This window comes from Sus scrofa, chromosome 11 (genome assembly GCF_054392235.1).
Source record: "Sus scrofa isolate SSC_HxYL_T2T_F1_AM1 chromosome 11, Sscrofa_HxYL_maternal_Yorkshire_Landrace_v2.0, whole genome shotgun sequence".
In the NCBI taxonomy this organism is placed as follows: domain Eukaryota; kingdom Metazoa; phylum Chordata; class Mammalia; order Artiodactyla; family Suidae; genus Sus; species Sus scrofa.
This window is the reverse complement of record NC_139393.1, coordinates 9,148,882-9,167,929: the sequence shown is the minus strand read 5'-3', so window position 1 is coordinate 9,167,929 and position 19,048 is coordinate 9,148,882. Positions and strand designations below refer to the sequence as shown.

Here is a 19,048-nt window from a genome sequence, read left to right as displayed (position 1 = left end):
ATGATGAATGGGATCAAACGAGAGACATGAGTAAGGAAAAAAAGAGAGCAAACTGTGCACTGGCTTTTCCATAAATGCCACTCTCCAGGAAGTGGGTGCCTGCTCAACCTTCTGCACTGGGTTCCTCTGCAAAGAGTGGGTGATTCCCACAAGGCACTATATCATGGAAAGTTAGAAAGGTTTGTTTTCAAAAGAGGACTAAGAAGTGCTAGGGTACAAATAAATCCAGAACATTTTAAGACATGTTTTCTGGAGAGACTCACCTCTGTATATCTTACACGAAAAATGCCCGGCTATATTGCATTTTTCAAAGTCCCATTCAAAGGTCAAGGTCATGGACTAAGACCATGACATGCTCCTTTCATCCAAAAACTTCACAAAATATACTGACGTGATACCATATGAGTATCTCATACCACAGAAGCTGAACATTGGGAGAATTAAGCCTTCGCATCCCAAACCAGGAACATTTAAGAAGAAGCCAGTTTTTTCACCATCAATGCCTCTCATTCATCACATGAGGTCACGCGGTGGCTGAAGGTGCTGAGCAGACTACAAGGCACTAAATCATTTAGTGCTAACAAAGAACCTGCTCAAAAGGCTTGTCTTCAGGTCTGTCCATCTACAGAAGGGCTCTAGATACTGGCAACTTGCTCACATAGCCTGGGATGTCACCTCTGCTCCTTGCCCACTGCTGTTTACCTTTCTGACTGTTGGCAACTTCTCCGCACAGCACGTGAAAGCAGGCAAAGACGTTGCAATTGAATCATTTCACGCTGCCAGTCTCAGGGAGCGTTTTACGGTGATGGAGACCAGAGCTAGCAGGTGAAATGAGATCCCCGAATTACAGACAGTTCTCCATTATCCCTGGAAATAGTGGCCCTGTCCTCCCCGAGAGAGATAATGAGGGCTTTGCGATGGTTTCCTAAAAAGAATACAACACAGCAGAGAAACCTCGGCAAGAAAAGCCAGCAGCGCTTCTCCAAGAAGCAAAGGTCTTTTCAATACATTCTTATTGACTAGGGCTGGCTGATGGTGTGTTTCCCTATGTTTTTGTAAATGGGGAAAAAGCAACGTAAAACTTTCTAAGAGAAGAAATGTACCATTTTACTGTAATCCTCTGTGTGGGGGGAGGGGTGGGGGGTGTGAAAGCGCGTGACCATAGGGCACGGAGCTGCCTGTGTATTATTATATTTAATAATCAGAGTGAAGAGTTGTTAAGACTTAGGTCTTTCACACAGGTCTGTGCTCAGGGGGTGGTTTTTCCAGCACTGGATCTTGAGGGAGAGAGGGCGTGCTCTCCTCAGAGGTACACAGAGAAGGAAGAGGCTACGAAGGGGCCGTGCCATCAGCCAACGAGAATGAAAGAACCTACAAAGCAGCCAGTTCCCCAAAGTGGTCTTGATCCTTTGATCATTCTATGGGTGATGGTTTTTTAAAAAATGAGATTATCAGTTGGATGAGGGAGGACTTTATGGTCCTTACTACCGTCCTGGCTTTGAGCAGATCACTTTTTCAACTCACATTTTTCCCAATTTCATCTGCACAACGTAGATAATGTGTAACCTTGCAGGGTTACTGGAAAGAGTAAAGACAACAGACAGTGTGGTCCTGTGGCCTCCTTTGCCCAGGGCAGTCCCAGTTGATGCCTAGTGTCCCAGCATAATGATGAACTTTCACTTTCAAACGTGTCTCCGTTTGAACCAAGAATGAGGCGGTTGCCCTGCACAGAAATTACAAAGCGTAACATCTGACACGGGGTGGGTCCTTGGTCACGGAGGCAGCAACTGCTTTTCTAGATTCTAGGATTGTTCCTGCGTTCCAGCCAAAAAAACAAAACAAAAAACCTCAAAAGCAAATAAAACCTCACGTTTGCCTCCATCATAAACCCAGGAGGCACCAACTCTTCTACTGAGAGAGAGACGGTGTCCATGGGGGGTTGCGTTTCTCATTAGGGCCATCAACTGCTTTAGCAGAAGTGACCACAGCTAAGACACAGTGTTGAGCGCTTCCCAGTGTCAGAACAAGGCGGCTGTGTCTGCACTTGACCTGTTCCGCTCTGCTGGCCTTAGGAAACTTGGTTCATCCCTTTAGTGTTCTACTTCTTTAAACCAACTGAGCTACCATCTGGAGATTTTTCTTAAGGTTTTCTCCGAGCATCTCTGTGGTACCCTAGTGACATTAATAGGGGTCGCGAAGTACTGCTCGGCAGTGCAGCGAACATGCTTTCAGTCCTCACTTGCACATGGCTTCTCTTTGTGCCCAGAGCTTACCACATACTAACTGGCACTTCTCCATCGGACAGAAGTACTGTCCCAATCACAGCTTCACTCACCACAACCTATTTGAAAAATGCCCCATCCAATTCTTCCACTAATGTGAGTTTTTCTACAGCAACACGAGATATTTTACAACGCACAGCAGCTCCTTCCAAAACAGGCCAAGGGCTTGTTCAGTTCCCTCGCGCCGCTGATTTGTCAATGGGATTCTCACTCCCTGAAGGAGTTCACAGGCATTCAAAACTTGCCCACGATGGAGCAGCAAGGCCTCTCCAACACTGCAGGAAGGCTCCACGCTGCCCTTCCCTGAAAGGATGGACATGGGGAATGGGCCCTGAATGCCCCTTCATCCCCTGGATTCCATGTTCCCAGAAATTATGGGCTAGATAGAAACATTAGGAATGTCAGTTCCGAGTTTCAGATTGGCGGGAGCGCCTACACGCCAGCTCTGAGCAACGATACAAAGCAAGCTCTCCTTTCCCATGAAACAGCTTGGAACTCTCTGCTCTAAGACACTTTCTGTAGCAAGCCTGGAAGGCCAAGGTGATTCTATGCCACCAAGAATATTCCCAGGCCATCTCCTATGCTGCTGGAAGGTACAGATGTGCGGAAGCAGCCACATTCCAATAGCAGCTGAGGTTGAAAGGGGGTGAAGTTAAAAAGTACATCTAGAAAGAAGAAGGGCCCAAGAAACAAATTCTGGCATCTATTCATCCCGTTCCCTTCTCTAGGGGTGTAGTAAACGTTGAAAACTCATAGAACCCCCTGAGGAAGTCAGTGATGAGGGGGAAAAGCCGTCTAAGTCTGATTTTAAGTGGGTTTAGAGAGAGGGGAGCATTGGGATCCATTAATACTATTTTAACACGTATTGAGTGAGATTCACAAGGTGCCAGCTATCGTGCTAAGTACTTTACAGCTCAACGCCTCATTTACTCCTGTGAAGGATGCATGATTTTTGCCTCCTACAGATGAGAAAATTGAGGCAGTGTAGTTAACTGATTGTCACATATGCAGGAGCCAGAGATCAGAACCAAGCCTATCTGCTTCTGCAGCCTGTGAATTCTGGGTGAGGGTGTGGCAGAGGACGGGCTGCCATGCATGCGGGCACGGACTGGAGAGAGGGTTAGAGAAACGCAGAGCAGGTGAGCAGGTTCAATCTGGCTGGAGCAGAAAAACAACATGAGAAAATATGAACGAGCCACTCAAGAGGGGCCTGGATGGTGCTGCCTGACCGTGGGGGGGCAGAAGTGACTTCGACGTAGGGGTTCAAAAGCTGGCAGAAGCCTCCCCAGGCTGCTCCTTGTCAGGAGGAGACCACTGCAACAGTCCAGGTTCGATGGAGGAGGGCCCATGGTGGCCACGGCCATGGCCACCGCGGGGGGCCAGCTGTGAGGACCACTGAGCAGCCGGGGAAGGCCTGGCTAAGAGTGAGGAAGAGCCACAGCACGGGTGTCCGAGGGAATAACGAACGCCTCTGCAGCAATGTCTCCAAAGGACACCTTATTTCCAGACATCAAGGCCACTGGAATTCCCAACGCCGTTACAACAAAAAGGCAGCCTGGCAGAGGGCAGGCCAGGGGGGAGGGAGGGGCAAAATCAACAGCGACCAAAAAGCTAACACGTATCCCCAGGCATCGACGGAGGTAACTGACATGTGAACTCTTCCGGGGAGATGGGCTATGTACGAAATTACATTCCCCCCGACAATGTGCCATTAAAAAGAGAAAAAAGATGGAACTCTTAACCTGGAAAGGCACATGGAAGTATGTTTCCTCTTACTCTCACCTGGCAAAGCAGTCAGCCATAGAGAGTTTGTTTTATTGCTTTTTAATTATCGTACTTTTATAAATGAGCATCCCCTCATAATTAGAGGCCTGAGTCTCTCCATGAAGGTGTGTGGGCAGGTATCCTGACCTCTCCAGCCTGCTGCGCTGGACCAATGAGCTGCCTGCCCCCCTCCCCCGCCCCGTGCATCGTCCTTAAGCGGAGGAGGCCGAGCACCCTAAGGCTTCTGTATTCTACTTTGTCTTCTGCACACACTCCCTCCTCTCTTGACCACTGAAAATATGTAAACTCAGAGCTACCCTAGGCTGTAAGCCAGTCAGTGTTGCAACAAGCTTGAAAGAGCCTCAGCCTTAGGTGTATTTCCTCTTCCTCTTTGAAGAAAGGACTGAAAAACATTTGGACCCCAAAGGAACTCTAGAGAATCACCAAGTTCACTCTCCTGCCATAAAGAAATTAAGACAGAAAACAGGTACTGTGTCTTCGGCACCTCTGGAGCTCCACAGCCTGGCACACAGGAGCTGTGGAATAAATATTTGCTGAGTGAACTGAAAGAATTCAAAACTGTGTCCCAGATACCGTCAAAGTAGAAAGGAACAGTCATTCTGAACCATCTCCTGATGTGAGTGTGGGGGGAGCGGAGAGAGTTTAGGCAGGGCGGAGAAAAAATGTGCTTTGGCTAAAGTAATCTGAAAACAGGCAAGGGGAGAAAGATTTTAAAAGAAATCCCCCTGGCCCCAGCATTGTCACAACATAATTTTCTGTCTAACGAGGCAATGACATTGATGGAGGAAAAGAATCTGGCCTTAACGCAGTCAACGTAATGATTGAAAACCACACACCGATGTCAAACTCAGAATGAGTCTTTCCAGATATTGGAAAACTGCTCCATAAAGAATCCTGTACATCCGATTCTTTTCATGAATCAGAGGGTGGAGAGACAAAGGAAGACTCATCCTGGAGGGCGAAGTATTAGACAAATAATGCATCTAAGATAAATGAATTATGGCTCCAACAAAGGAATGCTGTTGGGGTGACGGTGTGATTCCCAGATGGCTTCCCACTTGCAGAAACACAGCCTCAGACAAGCCCCCGAGTGTACACCGGGCTACAAAGTGACCTGGAAAAGATGGTTTCTATGGCTATCATTGAGAGATGCATATCCCCGAATACCTTCAGGCTGAAGGTACTTTGGCTCCATTCTCAAAGCAATTACGGCACAGGTTCTCCTGCCCAGGTTTTGTTTACATACGAACACTCTTGGCCCCGTGGGTCATTTGTGTAGGAGATAATTAAAATCACCAGCTCTTTGAGCACAGGTAGGTTAATTAGTATGCACAGGATACAACACAGTTTTTTTTTCCAGGAAAATGTTTTAAAATTTCAAACAATTAAGGATGTATAATACCTGCCCGCTGGTCTTTTATCTAAAGCAAGTACAAAAGATGATGGGTGAAATAGAGCAGACTTTGTTTTTCGACTATTCAGAAAATACAAGGCAGCAGTTGAGCACCTGAAGGCCTCATTGTAATTCTGATGCCTCGGAGGTTGTCTTTTTGAGAGACCTTACTGCTAAAATGTTAAGTAGGTCTGAAATGGAACTTCTGAAGTCATAACCTTCTGATATCCCAATAAATGATTTTATGGTCAACACCTCACTTGTTTATGTTTCAGAAAAGCACATTATTTGGACAATAACACACATCGGGATTTTTTTTAGAAATTCAAATATTATGATGGCATCCTCAGCATCACCCACATGGACAAGGGAGAGAGCAAATCAATCAGCAAATGCCTGTATTTTCAAAAAAAGATGAGTCAGGTTTTGGACTCTTAAATACTTTTTTTTCTTTAGACAATACCCTAATAAAACAATTACGAAGTGCTGTGAAACCCTGCCACACCCCTCTGATTAAAGCACACTTCACAAAATACTTCCATAAAATCTGCACATATTAAATAAACACCAAGGCAGGAAATGCAGCCTGGAATGCCCCATCCTGCACTGGCCAGCGTCTGAAGGGCCATCTCACTCGAACATTTAATCAGACCAAATTTACTGTAATTCCACTGCAGCCTTTGCACTTCAGGAAAGCCAGTTCAGTCTCTGACATTTTGATTTTCACAGCAGATGGAAGCAGGCAAGGAAAAAAAAAAAAAAAAAAACCAACTTCCTCGGCTCCCAAGCATATGCGTCCAGTTGAGATTTCTATGTCTCGAACCTTATGCAACATCCAGCAAACAAACAAACAAAGGTTATTTTCTATTACTCACTATTACTCCAGGATTTCAGTAAATATTTGATACTGATCTCAAAGAAGCCGGAATCCTGCTGGCTGGCCATGTCGGCGGCATACAAAGAGGCGGCTCAGACTGGACTGGGAGCCGCTGGAGGAGCAGGTACCGGGCGTGGGGATGTGCCTGTCACAGGTTAGTGATGTAAGCGGGGTCAGCAGCGAGAGGAAGGCTCTGCAGATCTACCTCCGGCGCCGGCAGGGAGTCCTCATTTAAAGGACGCGGAGGAGCAGCAGAGAGATGCTCGGCCGCTCCTCCTCCTCCGGGTCCAGGACGGGCTTCTTATTTGCTGGGTGCTGATCGGAGCCCTGAGAGGCGGCCGCCGCCGCTGCTTTCATTTCTGGGCTGCCAGGACCTGCAACGCCCGCTGCCGGCCACGCACAGGCTCGGCGCCGGCAGGTGGGGACCGAGGAAGTCCCCACCTGCACCGGGATCCGTCCTCCCCCGGAGGGAGAAGGTTTCGCGGAGGCCTCCGGCCGCTCGGGCCGCCGCAGGGCTGAGGGCTGGGCTGGGCGCGCCTCCCCGGGCCCCGCAGTCTCAACCTGGGCCACCCTCGGCCCCTGCCTCGGGAGGAACTGCGGGGGGAATGGCCCAGCTCCCGCCGATCTGCAGAAACGCTCCTGGAGAGCCGGCCGTGCCGCACGGGCTGCGCTCCCCCCGCGGCTGCCCCTGGAATCCACACAACTGTGTCGCTGCAGTAAGGCGAGTGGCACCCTGGGTCTGGTTGCAGCGACGTTTTTGAAAAGCCCCATCGTCAGCCCCGTTGCAGTAGGAAAGCTTGCTAATAACACCAGGATATTGGCCTGGGCTTTTTCCTTTCCCATCACGGCGGAAGCTTCTTCCTCCCAGAAATGCTGTCATTTTTGAGGGGCACCCCCACCCTGGCGCGAGCACCCCAAGGGGACCGTACACTGTGCTTAGGCTTGTTTACCCAAGGCCAGGCTCCACAATGGATCCGCAAACCTGTCTTTTCTAAGAATCACAGAGCCCAAAAAAGCTAATTCTTATTTGTATTAAAAAGCTAAGAAGCAAAAGCATCATATTCCTTGCTGCACAAGAGGCTTTTGATTTCTTGAAATCTTGATAGCAGGTGTCCTGATTTCAGTTAGCTTTGTTCCATGTTATTAGTTCGCTTGACCAGAGATTAAATAGGCCTAATTTTGACATGCTGCATTTGAGGAGGTGGGATTTAGCTAACCACTGCCGAGAATCATGAATCCTTCCCTTCCCCAGCACACTTATGATTAACATTTTCCAACGGGATTAATCAATTCCATTAATAATTTACAAAAAGTTTCGCGTGCCCCTCCCCCACTCCAACATCTACACACAAACAGGACCTGCCAGACTAACATTTGAGAAATGGCAGGGAAAGTATGACACACTTTTTTTAAGATTAAATTAAAAAAAAAAAATTTCAACACCAAAGAATTTTTAGGACTATGCCTCGAAATGCCCCAAGACACTATCAGTGCAATGAGCCTTCCCAAATCTTTACACAAAAGGCGAGCACCCACCACCGAGATTTCCAGCTCCACTCATAGCACCCTCTTCTCATCAAGTCTCCTCAGATTGACTTCTTTTTTACTTACATGCACACTAGAGCTGACCAGCTAATTTTGTTTTATCACGTGTACACTTGAATATAGGATTCCAGGTGACACAGGACCCCAAAGATTTACCGAAATGGCTATGACACCTGAAAACAAAGGCTAACTAACATGCATGCCACATTTTCTGGAGGCTCCCCCACCGTGGATGGCCCTAAATGAACAGGGAGGCTGCAGGGGGCCTGGGGTTAATGAGCACAAACATTCTCAAAACTCATCAGAACTTCCCAGCTATGAGACCTGGGGCAAATTATTAACCTCACTCGGCCTTAGTTTATTTGTCTATAAAATGGGATCATAATGGTACTGACCCCATGGAGTTGTTGGAAACAGTAAAAGATATTATAAATGAAAGTGCTCAGATAGTGTCTTGCGTACAATAAGCACTCAAATTTTTGCCATATTGATATTTAGTACAAACCCTTAGGTACTCTGAGATAGAATTTTAAAATTTAAGTTAAATATGTTTTTGTACCAGTTAAGATCTACCAGCCTTCTCTCTCTCTCTCTTTTTTTTTTTATGGTTGCACCTGCGGCATGTGGAAGTTCCCGGGCCAGGAATTCAATCTGAGCGGCAGTTGTGACCTATCCCACAGCTGCGGCAACAGCAGATCCTTAACCCACTGTGCCGAGCGAGGGACCAAACCTGCAACGCTGCAGCCTGGGCCGCAGCAGTCAGATCTTAACCCACGGCGGGAACTCCAACATCCACTACTTTTGAACATCCATGGTAACTATTTGGGGACTGCAAGTTGGAGACATCTAGAACAGGTGCAGTAACCATTCTATTGAATACATTGCTGAAGCAGATTCTCTCTGCTGACTTTATAAAAGAGATCTTAATTGGCTTTTAAAAGTTTCCAATCCTGGAGTCCCCATCGTAGTGCAGCAGAAACAAATCTGACTAGGAACCATGAGGTTTCGGGTTTGATCGCTGGCCTCACTCGATGTGTTAAGGATCCGTGAGCTGTGGTGTAGGTCACAGATGCAGCTGTGGCTGGCAGCTGTAGCTCCGTTTCGGCCTCTAGCCTGGGAACCACCATATGCCGCAGGTGTGGCCCTAAAAAGCAAAAAAAAATTTCCAATCCTGCTATAAACATACTCATTTTTTTGAGAATGCCACTCATATAGTATTTCAAGAGGAAACAATCATAAAATTTTAAATGCTATTTAGAAAAGAATGTTTTCAGTGACATCTAGTTTTCCCTCTGAAGAGTCAATCAGCAACTAAATGCCCAGTTTCTGTCCATTAGAATCTGAAATCTTGTCTAGTGTCTGCTTTTTTTTTTTTCCCCCTCATTCAAGGACCTTTAAAGAGCATATATTGTCCAAGAACAGAAAAGGCCTTTTGTTTTGTTGAAAGGCTTGCAAATCGAATAGAATGACACCTGTTGCAAACTGGGATAAGACGTTTACCCTTTTGCTTCCTCTTTCTCTGGGTGTGCGGGGGTGGGGGGTGGGGGGTGCGATAAAAAATGTAGTCAGAACAAGCACCTGCACAGGGGTGATTCAAACACACAAGAAAATCTGAATTCATCCCGGGTGATGAGACTTCAGCTGGCATTTAAGATGAACAACTTTTTATTTCAGCTTTCCTAGCCCCCAAAAGAGGGACTCCCGTCCTTAAACATCTTAGAACATGAATCTTTCGTCAAGGAATTAGGCAGAGATGTTGGGGGCTGAGGCGAAAGCAGCAGTCATGTAAGACAGGTGGGAGGCCTGGGCAATGGTATCAGAGAGCGAGAAAAAGTCAGAAAGTGACCTGAGACAGTGGCAACAGCTGATGGCACCATCTCTATTTGCTGCAAGGTAATACTGTCCTGAAAATTCCTGTTTTATCGGATTGAAACCTCAGCTCAAACCTATGACATGCGAGTCACAGCCCCATTTTACAGATGAGAAAATGCAAGTTTAAAGAGGCATAAAATAAGATCTAAGCTCAACATCAGAGGGCTCATAAAATTTAGGTCTAGTACATTTTAGAACCTGAGTCATTTACCCTCAATTTTATTTATTTACTTTAGTCATAAGCAAGGCCAGAATCATGCTCACCAACCTTTTTCTTTTTCTTTTTTTTTTTTTTGGTCTTTTTAGGGCTGCACCCACGGTAGACAGAGGTTCCAAGGTGAGGGGTTGAATCCAAGGTGCATCTGCCAGCCTGTGCCTCAGCCACAGCAGCGCCAGATCCAAGCTGCATCTGTGACCTACGATGCAATTTGCTGTGGCAACGCTGGAGACTTAACCCACTGAGCGAGGCCAGGGATCGAACCTGAGTCCTCACGGACACTATGTCGGGTTCTTCATGGTTACCAGCTTCTTTAGCAAAAGTTCAGAAAGAGGTGCTGAGACCCTGGTCGTGGCTGAGCAGGCCCTCGGCCCCCCTGGCTCTCTGACCACTCACTGCCTTCCAACCAGTTTAGTCTGGGGGAGGATTTGTTTGCTGGGGGCTGCGGCCCTACCTAAAAGGAACCTGGAGAAGAAGGCCACAATTCTGCAGCTTAATTTGATTCACTGCACTGGCTGTGTTCTCTGTAAGGGACGCTGGACCAGGGGTGGCGGCGGGACGAGCAAGAGCAGAAATCTAGTCCGAACTCCACTCTCCGTACTGTTAAGGGGGGTGGGGACCGGCCGTGTTCGCCCCCCTGGTGTAGGGCTGCATACGCCCAGGGCTCACTTCACGGGAGAAGGGTGCCTTTTTGTGATCACGACACCTAATGGACTGGTGGTAGCCTTGGGCTGCTCAGCAGGAGCTAAGATGACAATGTTTCCAGGTGGCAGAAGCCAAGGAGTCCGCTCTGTCCTAGGCTGCTGGTGGCAGTGGGAGAAGGGTGGTCAAGGGTGCATGGATGGGACCTCACAGTGAATTCCTGTTATAACCATCTGTCCCATCTCCCCCTGCCCCCTGCAGAGGAGCTGTGTGTCACTCCATTGTATCCCCCCAGCTCCCAGCACACGGCAAGTCCTCACGCAACATACACAAAGAGTGAGTCAGTGAATGAACAGACTTGTCGTTGTCATGCATACCTAGTGCTGGCTGTGGCCTGTGAAAACAATGTGCAACAGAAATGCCATCGGTTTGTGTTCTAATTCATACTGAGTTTCCCCCTTCTTAGCATTTCTGTCATTTTTTTTTTTTTTTGAGACTGAAATATGTGGTGTTCCAAAAAAAAAAAAAAAATGTGAACACAAAGTGAGGCAAACCAGCTGGGTGCTTGCCAACACGGAGAGCCATTACCTAATGATTTTAAAGCGTCTGATTGAGTTGATTGGGTTAGGACTGGAATCCGCCCCCTTTGCCTGTGGATGGCTGCACGTGGCTACACACGTGTAATTATTGTCACAGAGTGACATGCACTTTCATGCACAGAATGTAGGAGGCCTAGAAAAATGTTTTACCAGCATCTTGAGGAAACAAAGGCAAATCACTTACTGCAAGAAAAAAAATCACTTCATCAATTTTTCATCTGCAGTTTCAAATCCCCAACATGCATTACATACATTATATTCCTACTGTACACATTGCTTCTTAAGAAGAACGGTTCCAAGTCAACTTAAGCAACGCCTGGATTGAGCTAGAAAAACAGCAGCAGAGATCAATGGTGGCAATTGTGGAGAGAGGGTCTTGTTTTTCTTTAAGCAGCAGAATAAGAGGCCTTTTGGAGACAAGCGAAAGAACAAAAGAATTGAGATAAATCGCCAACTTCTGTTTTCAGCGATGCCTAATTTAGGCTGATCTATCCCCTGCTAAGAGATATGAGAGCAAAAATTATGCAGGGCTGCCACACCACGTTCACTTCCTAAACATGAAATGCACCCATCATTCCCTTCAAGAAAAGCCAACCCACATATACAAATCTTCACCAAAATAGATTGTGCAAGTTTGGAAAACATTTTCTCCATTACTAACCGGGACAAATAATTCTTTCCACTGAATTGAAAGACATTTAAATTTTCTGAATGTGACAGAACTTGATTAAAGCCCAGCTTGTTGCTGTACTGATTCAGACACAAACAAGGAAAATCATGTCTCCCTAAAATGGTTTTTGTTAAGAAAAAAAAAAAAAAACAGCCGCACACCCCATTTGTCTTCCCCACTTGCCCTCACCCCACAAAGGAGTTTCCTAAGGAACCGGGGGCCTTGACAAAGGAGCTGGACGTTGGCCTAGAGCAATGGGAAGCCCTGGAAGGACTCGAGCAGACAAAGGGGAGAGGACAAGCCTGAAATCCACCCCTCGCTGCCCTCGCACGGCCACCTCCATCCTGAGTTCATGTCACCCAGGATGCGTGACATGCTCGGAGTGGGGTGGGAGGATGCACACTGCTGAGCTGCCCATGTGGAGACACACTGGGTCTGGCTCAGAGGACCTGTGTGGACGAAGCTGAACAAGGGACACGTCTGCTGGGCACCTGTGGGCCACCTCTCTACAAGCAGCCCTGGGACCCCAGAGCAAGGAATTGGGGCCAAGTGTCCCTTAGCTCAGGGCTCCACCCATGGCGCCTTCATAACCGGCGAACTGAAAACCGGGCCTCTCCCTCGACACGGCTCCAGACAACTAAGTGGAGACTTTGAGAGCAACCATTCAAAGGACTTCCAAGGGGAGCTGCACACGAGACCAGAGCCTGGAACACTGGGGGGGCCTTGGTTTCCTTGTCTGCAAAGGAGGGCTTGTCACACAGGGTCTTTCACGAGGATTGAACGAGCGCATGGCCAGACAATGACTGTTCAGGAGCAGACCTCCAGGCCGCACTGAACCCTGACTACCTACCAAAGGATGCTCCCATTCCAGCCCCCCTCTCTGCTGGCTACGGCGGCAAGGCCAAAGTTTGGCAAAGGTAAAGAAAGCCATACGTGTACACAGAAGAAAAGGATTCGCTGATGTTTTAGTGCTTCCCACTTCCAGGGCCCAGGGTCACGTTGAGCAGAGGTTCTGGTTAGCTTCGTATCAGCTCAATATTTACCTCATTTATGCTTCCCATTAACCTCCCAAGGTAGGGCCTGCAGGTTTGGATATTATTATTAACCTAGAGCCCAACCCAGGAGCTGTTGTTGGTCACATATATTTTGTACGTATAAAGATGTGACCTCAATGTCTGCAGGGTAACTGCAAGGCACACACAGTCGTTAATACTGTTCTGACACATGTGCACGTAAAGAGAAAATGGAGCAAAACTTCCTTCGCTGACCTTTCTCACAAAGGCACTGATCACTTTCCTACCCCATGTTCATTTATTCCTCTTTTCAGGCCCACACCTGCAGCATGTGGACATGTCCGGGGTAGCAGGTGAATCAGAGCTGCAGCTGTAGGCGTATGCCACAGCGCCACCTCTGCGACCTACCCTGCAGCCCGCAGCAATGCCAGATCCTTAACTCACTGAGCCAGGCCAGGGATCCAACCTGCATCCTCACAGACACTATGCTGGGTTCTTAACCTGCTAAGCCCAACAGGAACTCCACTATTTTCATATACTACCAGCAACCTGAGAGATTATTTATACTGAGATACAAATAGGTCCAACAATTATATGATTATATCAAGTCCTTTCTGAAGAAGTAAAAAATGGCATTTCCTTTGCACATCATTATTTACCAAAAATGCACAGATATTTAAAGTAAAAAAAAAAATTCTATTTATATTAATCACCACTCTTGCCCCAAAACTATTTGCCATCTAAGTGAGAAAATGTTGGTTCTTCCGCATCAGAATGATAATTTAACAAACCAAAAGGAGCATTTTCATAGTTTCATTAAAATGTTTGAGCTATGGTAAGCTATTTCCATTATTGAGTGATTAAAAACTAAGTACTTTTTGAGGGTTAGGGCTAATAATATTCCCACTAATAGGCCCAATTTAATGCATAAAAATAAATACTAGAGTTTAAGCCATAAAGGTCAGCTCAGCTTTTCCTCCGCGGTACCATTTAATGTGTTTAGCTTCTGAAATCCCTAATTTGAAAGTCAATGAAATTGGAAAAAATTAGAAGTTTGATTAGTTTTTTATACGCTCACTACTTACATTTTACATAGGCTAAGGTTTTTTCCTTCTTCGAGGTATGAGCACATGTTTATATAGTTATCTATCAACGAAGGTTGAAGGACTGGGAATCAGGAAACGCTTTACTCTGCTCCTAATTTTGACCTTGATGCTATGACCTGGGGCAAGTTACTTTTCTACTGAAAGAAGGATGTTGCTTATCATCTCTTGGGCAGGCCAGCCTTGATGTTTCCATCCTACTGGGAGGAACTATGGCATGAGGAAAGCAGGACACTGGGCCATACATTACGCCACGTAAGTCTCGGGATTTATTATTTGATTTGGGGGGGGCAGCAGAGTCCCCTCAATTCTATTTTAATGAAGCTAGTCTTCAAAGTATCCGAGGTAAAGCACACGCTGGCTGACTGGTAGGAGAAGCTGACCTGGGACCAAAAAGTAATGGGGAATTACAAAGAGAGAAATCAGTATGCAAACTAGGGGACTGTTGACTGTGACATTCCTGGGGCTACCGCAAAGTGCTTTATTCAGCTAAGAAAACCGATAGAAAAATTATACAACTGGACACATGCTATACACCAGGGATAAACCCTGGCTGAAGCCGAGTGTGCATTACTGAGATTACAAACAGCTGAGCTGAGGAATTCAGGATCTATAGAGTATCCCTTCGTTTGGAAATAATGCTTTCCAGAAGTGTCTGCCTCACGGAGCCTCACGGACTAAACCTTCAAACTCTTCAAAACAACCATCTGCTCCTGGGGCCGAGTGCTTCTGACCCTCAGATCCCGCGTTGGAAGACTGCGGTCTGAGCCGAGCGACAGTGGATCAGAGAAACTCCTACATCACACGCCCCTAACACAGGCTCAGGTCAGCGTGGAAGAAGAGGTAACTGCGAAGGGGCGAGCACACTTGGGAGGATAGAGGAAGTCTCGCAAGGCATGTTTTGAGAAAGGGTGGGAATCACCGCCCTGCTTTGACCAGACAAGCCGGGCTTTGTGTGGGAGGGTGGGGCTGCTAGAACTGGCTGAGGGATGGAAGGGAGTAGCTTAACAGACTGGTGGGGGGAGCAGTTCCAAAGGCTCAGCAGCCAGAAGGGAGAATAATGATCTTTGCAGACAGTCCTTGGGGGAGGCCACTCTGAGAAGCCCAGGGAAAGAGAGCTGGAAGGTCATTCTACCTCTCGCGGTGTTAGCTATGCAGAAAGCCAAGTTCACGGCCAGCCCCTCCTCCATTGGGTACTGGCCACAATGATCCATGGTCAGGTTTGAGCTACTCTCTTCTCGTTCCTGGGATGCATGTGATACTCAACTATCCGCTGTCTACAGAAAACAGTGGTATGATCTCATCGGAGATTCCGTGGTTCCAAGGGCTTTGTATTCCAAGAGGGTTCATCAATTGAAGGATGAGACCAACAAAAGGGTGGGAGATGCCTCCTCAGACTTTCCGTCCTCAAGAAACACATGGTCACCTTCCCAGCTCTACTGAACATAGCCGGCTGGACTTTTAGTTTAGGGGGCACACCAGGGTTGTCCTGCTATTTAAGTGGCCATTTCCAAACTCCAGGAATCTGCTGGTGGTTGGCTTGGGTCTTATCCAGATGCCACTTTGGCCACTCTGGATAAATACAGGATGAGTGGCCACCACATCTGCCGAGGACTCCACCCGACCTGAAGACTTATTTCCATCTCCTTCACTTTCCAAGGGAGTATCCTTGGAATTTCCCCCTTTTCCTTATTCTTAAACAAACAAAAAAACACCTTGTCTATGAATTCTTATAGCCTCATCTTTGTATATGACTCTCATGTCTATAATTCAAATTTTCTGTTCATTAAAACAATCAGTAGCAGAAGAGTAAGGAAAAGGGATAAGGTCATGGGGCTTCTGTCCTACTTCTGGGTAAGATAAGATGCTGGCAGGGGATTTCTGATAGCAGGAAATGTTATGAGGAAGAAGGCTGACACTGAGATGGACATAGCAATACTCCCCGCCTTTGGCTCTCTATTCTTAGACATGAAGAAATGGAAATTTATGGGACCTGACAGCTAGGACATGGCACAGTAAGGATTAATAACAGTAAAGATGATTGCTGGTTATGTGATCAAGGCAGGACGGGAGCTCAGATCTGACACCAGGCCAGTGATATCCACATATATAATTTACCACTGGCCAATAAACAGGTTAGGTTCGGTGTTATATATTTTATTTAAGCCAGTATACCCCAAATATTGTCACTTCAACATGCAATAAATATAAAATCATTAATGCAACAGTTCGTATTTTTTTCCTGCACTTTTTCTGGACTCTGGTGTGTAGTTTAGAGCAGCCACAAGAGTCCACACGTTCAGGTGGTGCATGTGGCCCCTGGCCTCCTTCTGGGAAGAGCAGCTCTAGGGGGCGGCCAAACTATTTGAGGGAATGAATCCCTTTGGCAAAGCCAACGGCTCCTTCTCAGAATGCGTTTACTCGAATGAGATCCAAGACATGAGATTATAAGGGAAGCAGTTACTCTGAATTAGTGTGTTCATTTTTTTTTCTTCTGAATATATACCCACAAGTGTGATTGCTGGATCATACGGTCACTCTATGTTTAGTTTTTTAAGGACCTTTCATAACTGCTTCACACACTGGCTGCACCCGTTTACATCCCACTAGCAGTGGGTGAGGGGGGACCAGTTTATCTTGAAACACAGTTGTCAAATTATTTTAAAAATCAGATTTTTAAAGACAACTTTCAGAATGGGAGAAAATAGTTTCAAATGATGCAACCGACAAGGGCTTAATCTCTAGAATATATAAACAACTTATACAACCCAACAGCAAAAAAGCCAATCAATCAATGGAAAAATGGGCAAAAGACCTGAATAGACATTTCTCCAAAGAAGATATACAGATTGCCAACAAACACATGAAAAAATGCTCAACATCGCTGATTATAAGAGAAATGCAAATCAAAACTACCATGAGATACCACCTCACACCAGTCAGAATGGCCATCATTAATACATCCACAAATAACAAGTGCTGGAGGGGCTGTGGAGAAAAGGGAACCCTCCTGCACTGCTGGTGGGAATGTAAACTGGTACAGCCACTATGGAGAACAGTTTGGAGATACCTTAGAAATCTATACGTAGAACTTCCATATGACCCCGCAATCCCACTCTTGGGCATCTATCCAGACAAAACTCTACTTAAAAGAGACACATGCACCCGCATGTTCATTGCAGCACTATTCACAATAGCCAGGACATGGAAACAACCCTAATGTCCATCGACAGATGATTGGATTCGGAAGAGGTGGTATATATACACAATGGAATACTACTCAGCCATAAAAAAGGATGACATCATGCCATTTGCAGCAACATGGATGGAACTAGAGAATCTCATCCTGAGTGAAATGAGCCAGAAAGACAGACAAATACCATATGATATCACTTATAACTGGAATCTAATATCCAGCACAAATGAACATCTCCTCAGAAAAGAAAAGCATGGACTTGGAGAAGAGACTTGTGGCTGCCTGATGGGAGGGGGAGGGAGTGGGAGGGATCGGGAGCTTGGGCTTAGCAGACACAACTTAGAATAGATTTACAAGGAGATCCTGCTGAATAGCATTGAGAACTATGTCTAGATACTCATGTTGCAACAGAAGAAAGGGTGGGGGAAAAAATGTAATTGTAATGTATACATGTAAGGATAAACTGACCCCCTTGCTGTACAGTGGGGAAAAAAAAATAAAAAAATAAAAATCAAATTATTTTCACTTGCGGTATTGTATATATGCATTCTTTTTTCTTAGGGCCACACCCACAGCATATGGAAGTTCTCATACTAGGGGTCAAATTGGATCTGCAGCTGCTGGCCTGCGCCAGAGCCACAGCAACCCAGGATCCGAGCCACATCTGCGACCTATACCACAGCTCAAGGCAACACCAGATCCCTAGCCCACTGAGCGAGGCCAGGGATAAAACTCACATCCTCATGAATACTAGTCAGATTTGCTTCCTCTGTGCCACAGTGGGAACTCCCTACATATGCATTCTTTAATAACATGAAATAACATCATCTAGAGACAGGCCTAATAATTGTAATAATTTAAAATAAGATAATGAACCTAAACCATATTGAAAATCTACCTGAACTAACTGTCATGGGATGCTGCTATCTCTGATTTCACCTGGAAGTCAAGTTGCAAGTCCTGCGAATACAGGACAGCATTTCAGATAGAGGTTAATGAGGTTGACGATACTGATAACTGAAGAATATACCATTTTTTAGTTCGAGGTTAATTTCAGTTAGAGGTTCATAAGCCTGTGTCATCCCCCCCCCATAAGCCCACAACCCCCTCCATCCTATGGAGGACCTGCTCCCATCAGTCCTTTGTCCCTTTCAATGGACGTTTCTCTACCCAAACATCCTTTCTCCCAAACACCATCCCTTGCAGGAGAGGTCGGTTTTGGGATTCTCTTCAACATGGTCATAAATTATTGATGTGCACGTGAGAAGCTCTTCATGTGTTCCTCTCAATTCTGCTTTTCTCTCTCTCCTGCCACGGGCTCTTTCTGTCCTCCCCGCTGCCCTCTTCAGTATCTTCCTCTACTATCAAATTGTCAGGTGGTATATAAAGAATGGAACCCAACAAGAGATGGAAACAACAGTATCACCGGACTTTTCCTAGAAACCCTAGGGCCCACACGCACCGACATCCTTGTCACTGGACCACGGAGGACTGTGTCATTAGAATCCTCACACTGCCAAGGGCATGCGGCACCACTCCTGTTGGCGTGTGACCTAAATGGTCCATGTTTGAGACTACACAGTACAAAATGCCATCGTTGTGCATTCAAATTAGCTCCCCCCCCAAACTTGTGTATCCATAAGCTTATGAAGGACAGCCTAAATTCTTTGAGTAAACAAGGGGAGAGGAGTTATGTTAGATTATTTACACTTAAAATAGGACTTTGATCTTAAGAGCTAATTTAATTTTTAAGATTTCGTTTGGCTCTGTGTTGTGGAACGCATTTGGTGGATCAAAACTAATAAAACAGAACAGGAAGGTCGCATCCAAGTATACTGTGCCGTATTAAGGCTG

General features: G+C 46.3%; 1 protein-coding gene and 1 long non-coding RNA gene across 10 annotated transcripts in view; one reads left to right on the top strand and one right to left on the bottom strand.

The window, feature by feature from the left end:
• The window catches only part of FRY (FRY microtubule binding protein), a 421,192-nt gene that overhangs the window by 239,094 nt on the left and 163,050 nt on the right, over positions 1–19,048 (bottom strand). For 2 of the 9 annotated variants that reach the window (XM_084981416.1, XM_084981417.1), the window contains exon 1: positions 6,336–6,570. The exons of the other annotated variants lie outside the window; for them this stretch is intronic. In XM_084981416.1, the coding sequence (XP_084837542.1) occupies positions 6,336–6,405 (70 nt within the window). In that variant the 5' untranslated portion in view covers positions 6,406–6,570. Of the gene's footprint in view, positions 1–6,335; positions 6,571–19,048 lie in introns of those variants that run through there. 9 annotated transcript variants of the gene reach the window in all.
• LOC146398512 (uncharacterized) lies at positions 10,061–17,719 on the top strand. Its single transcript, XR_014819166.1, has 2 exons — positions 10,061–12,799; positions 14,175–17,719. It is a non-coding gene; the product is annotated as an uncharacterized LOC146398512 (long non-coding RNA).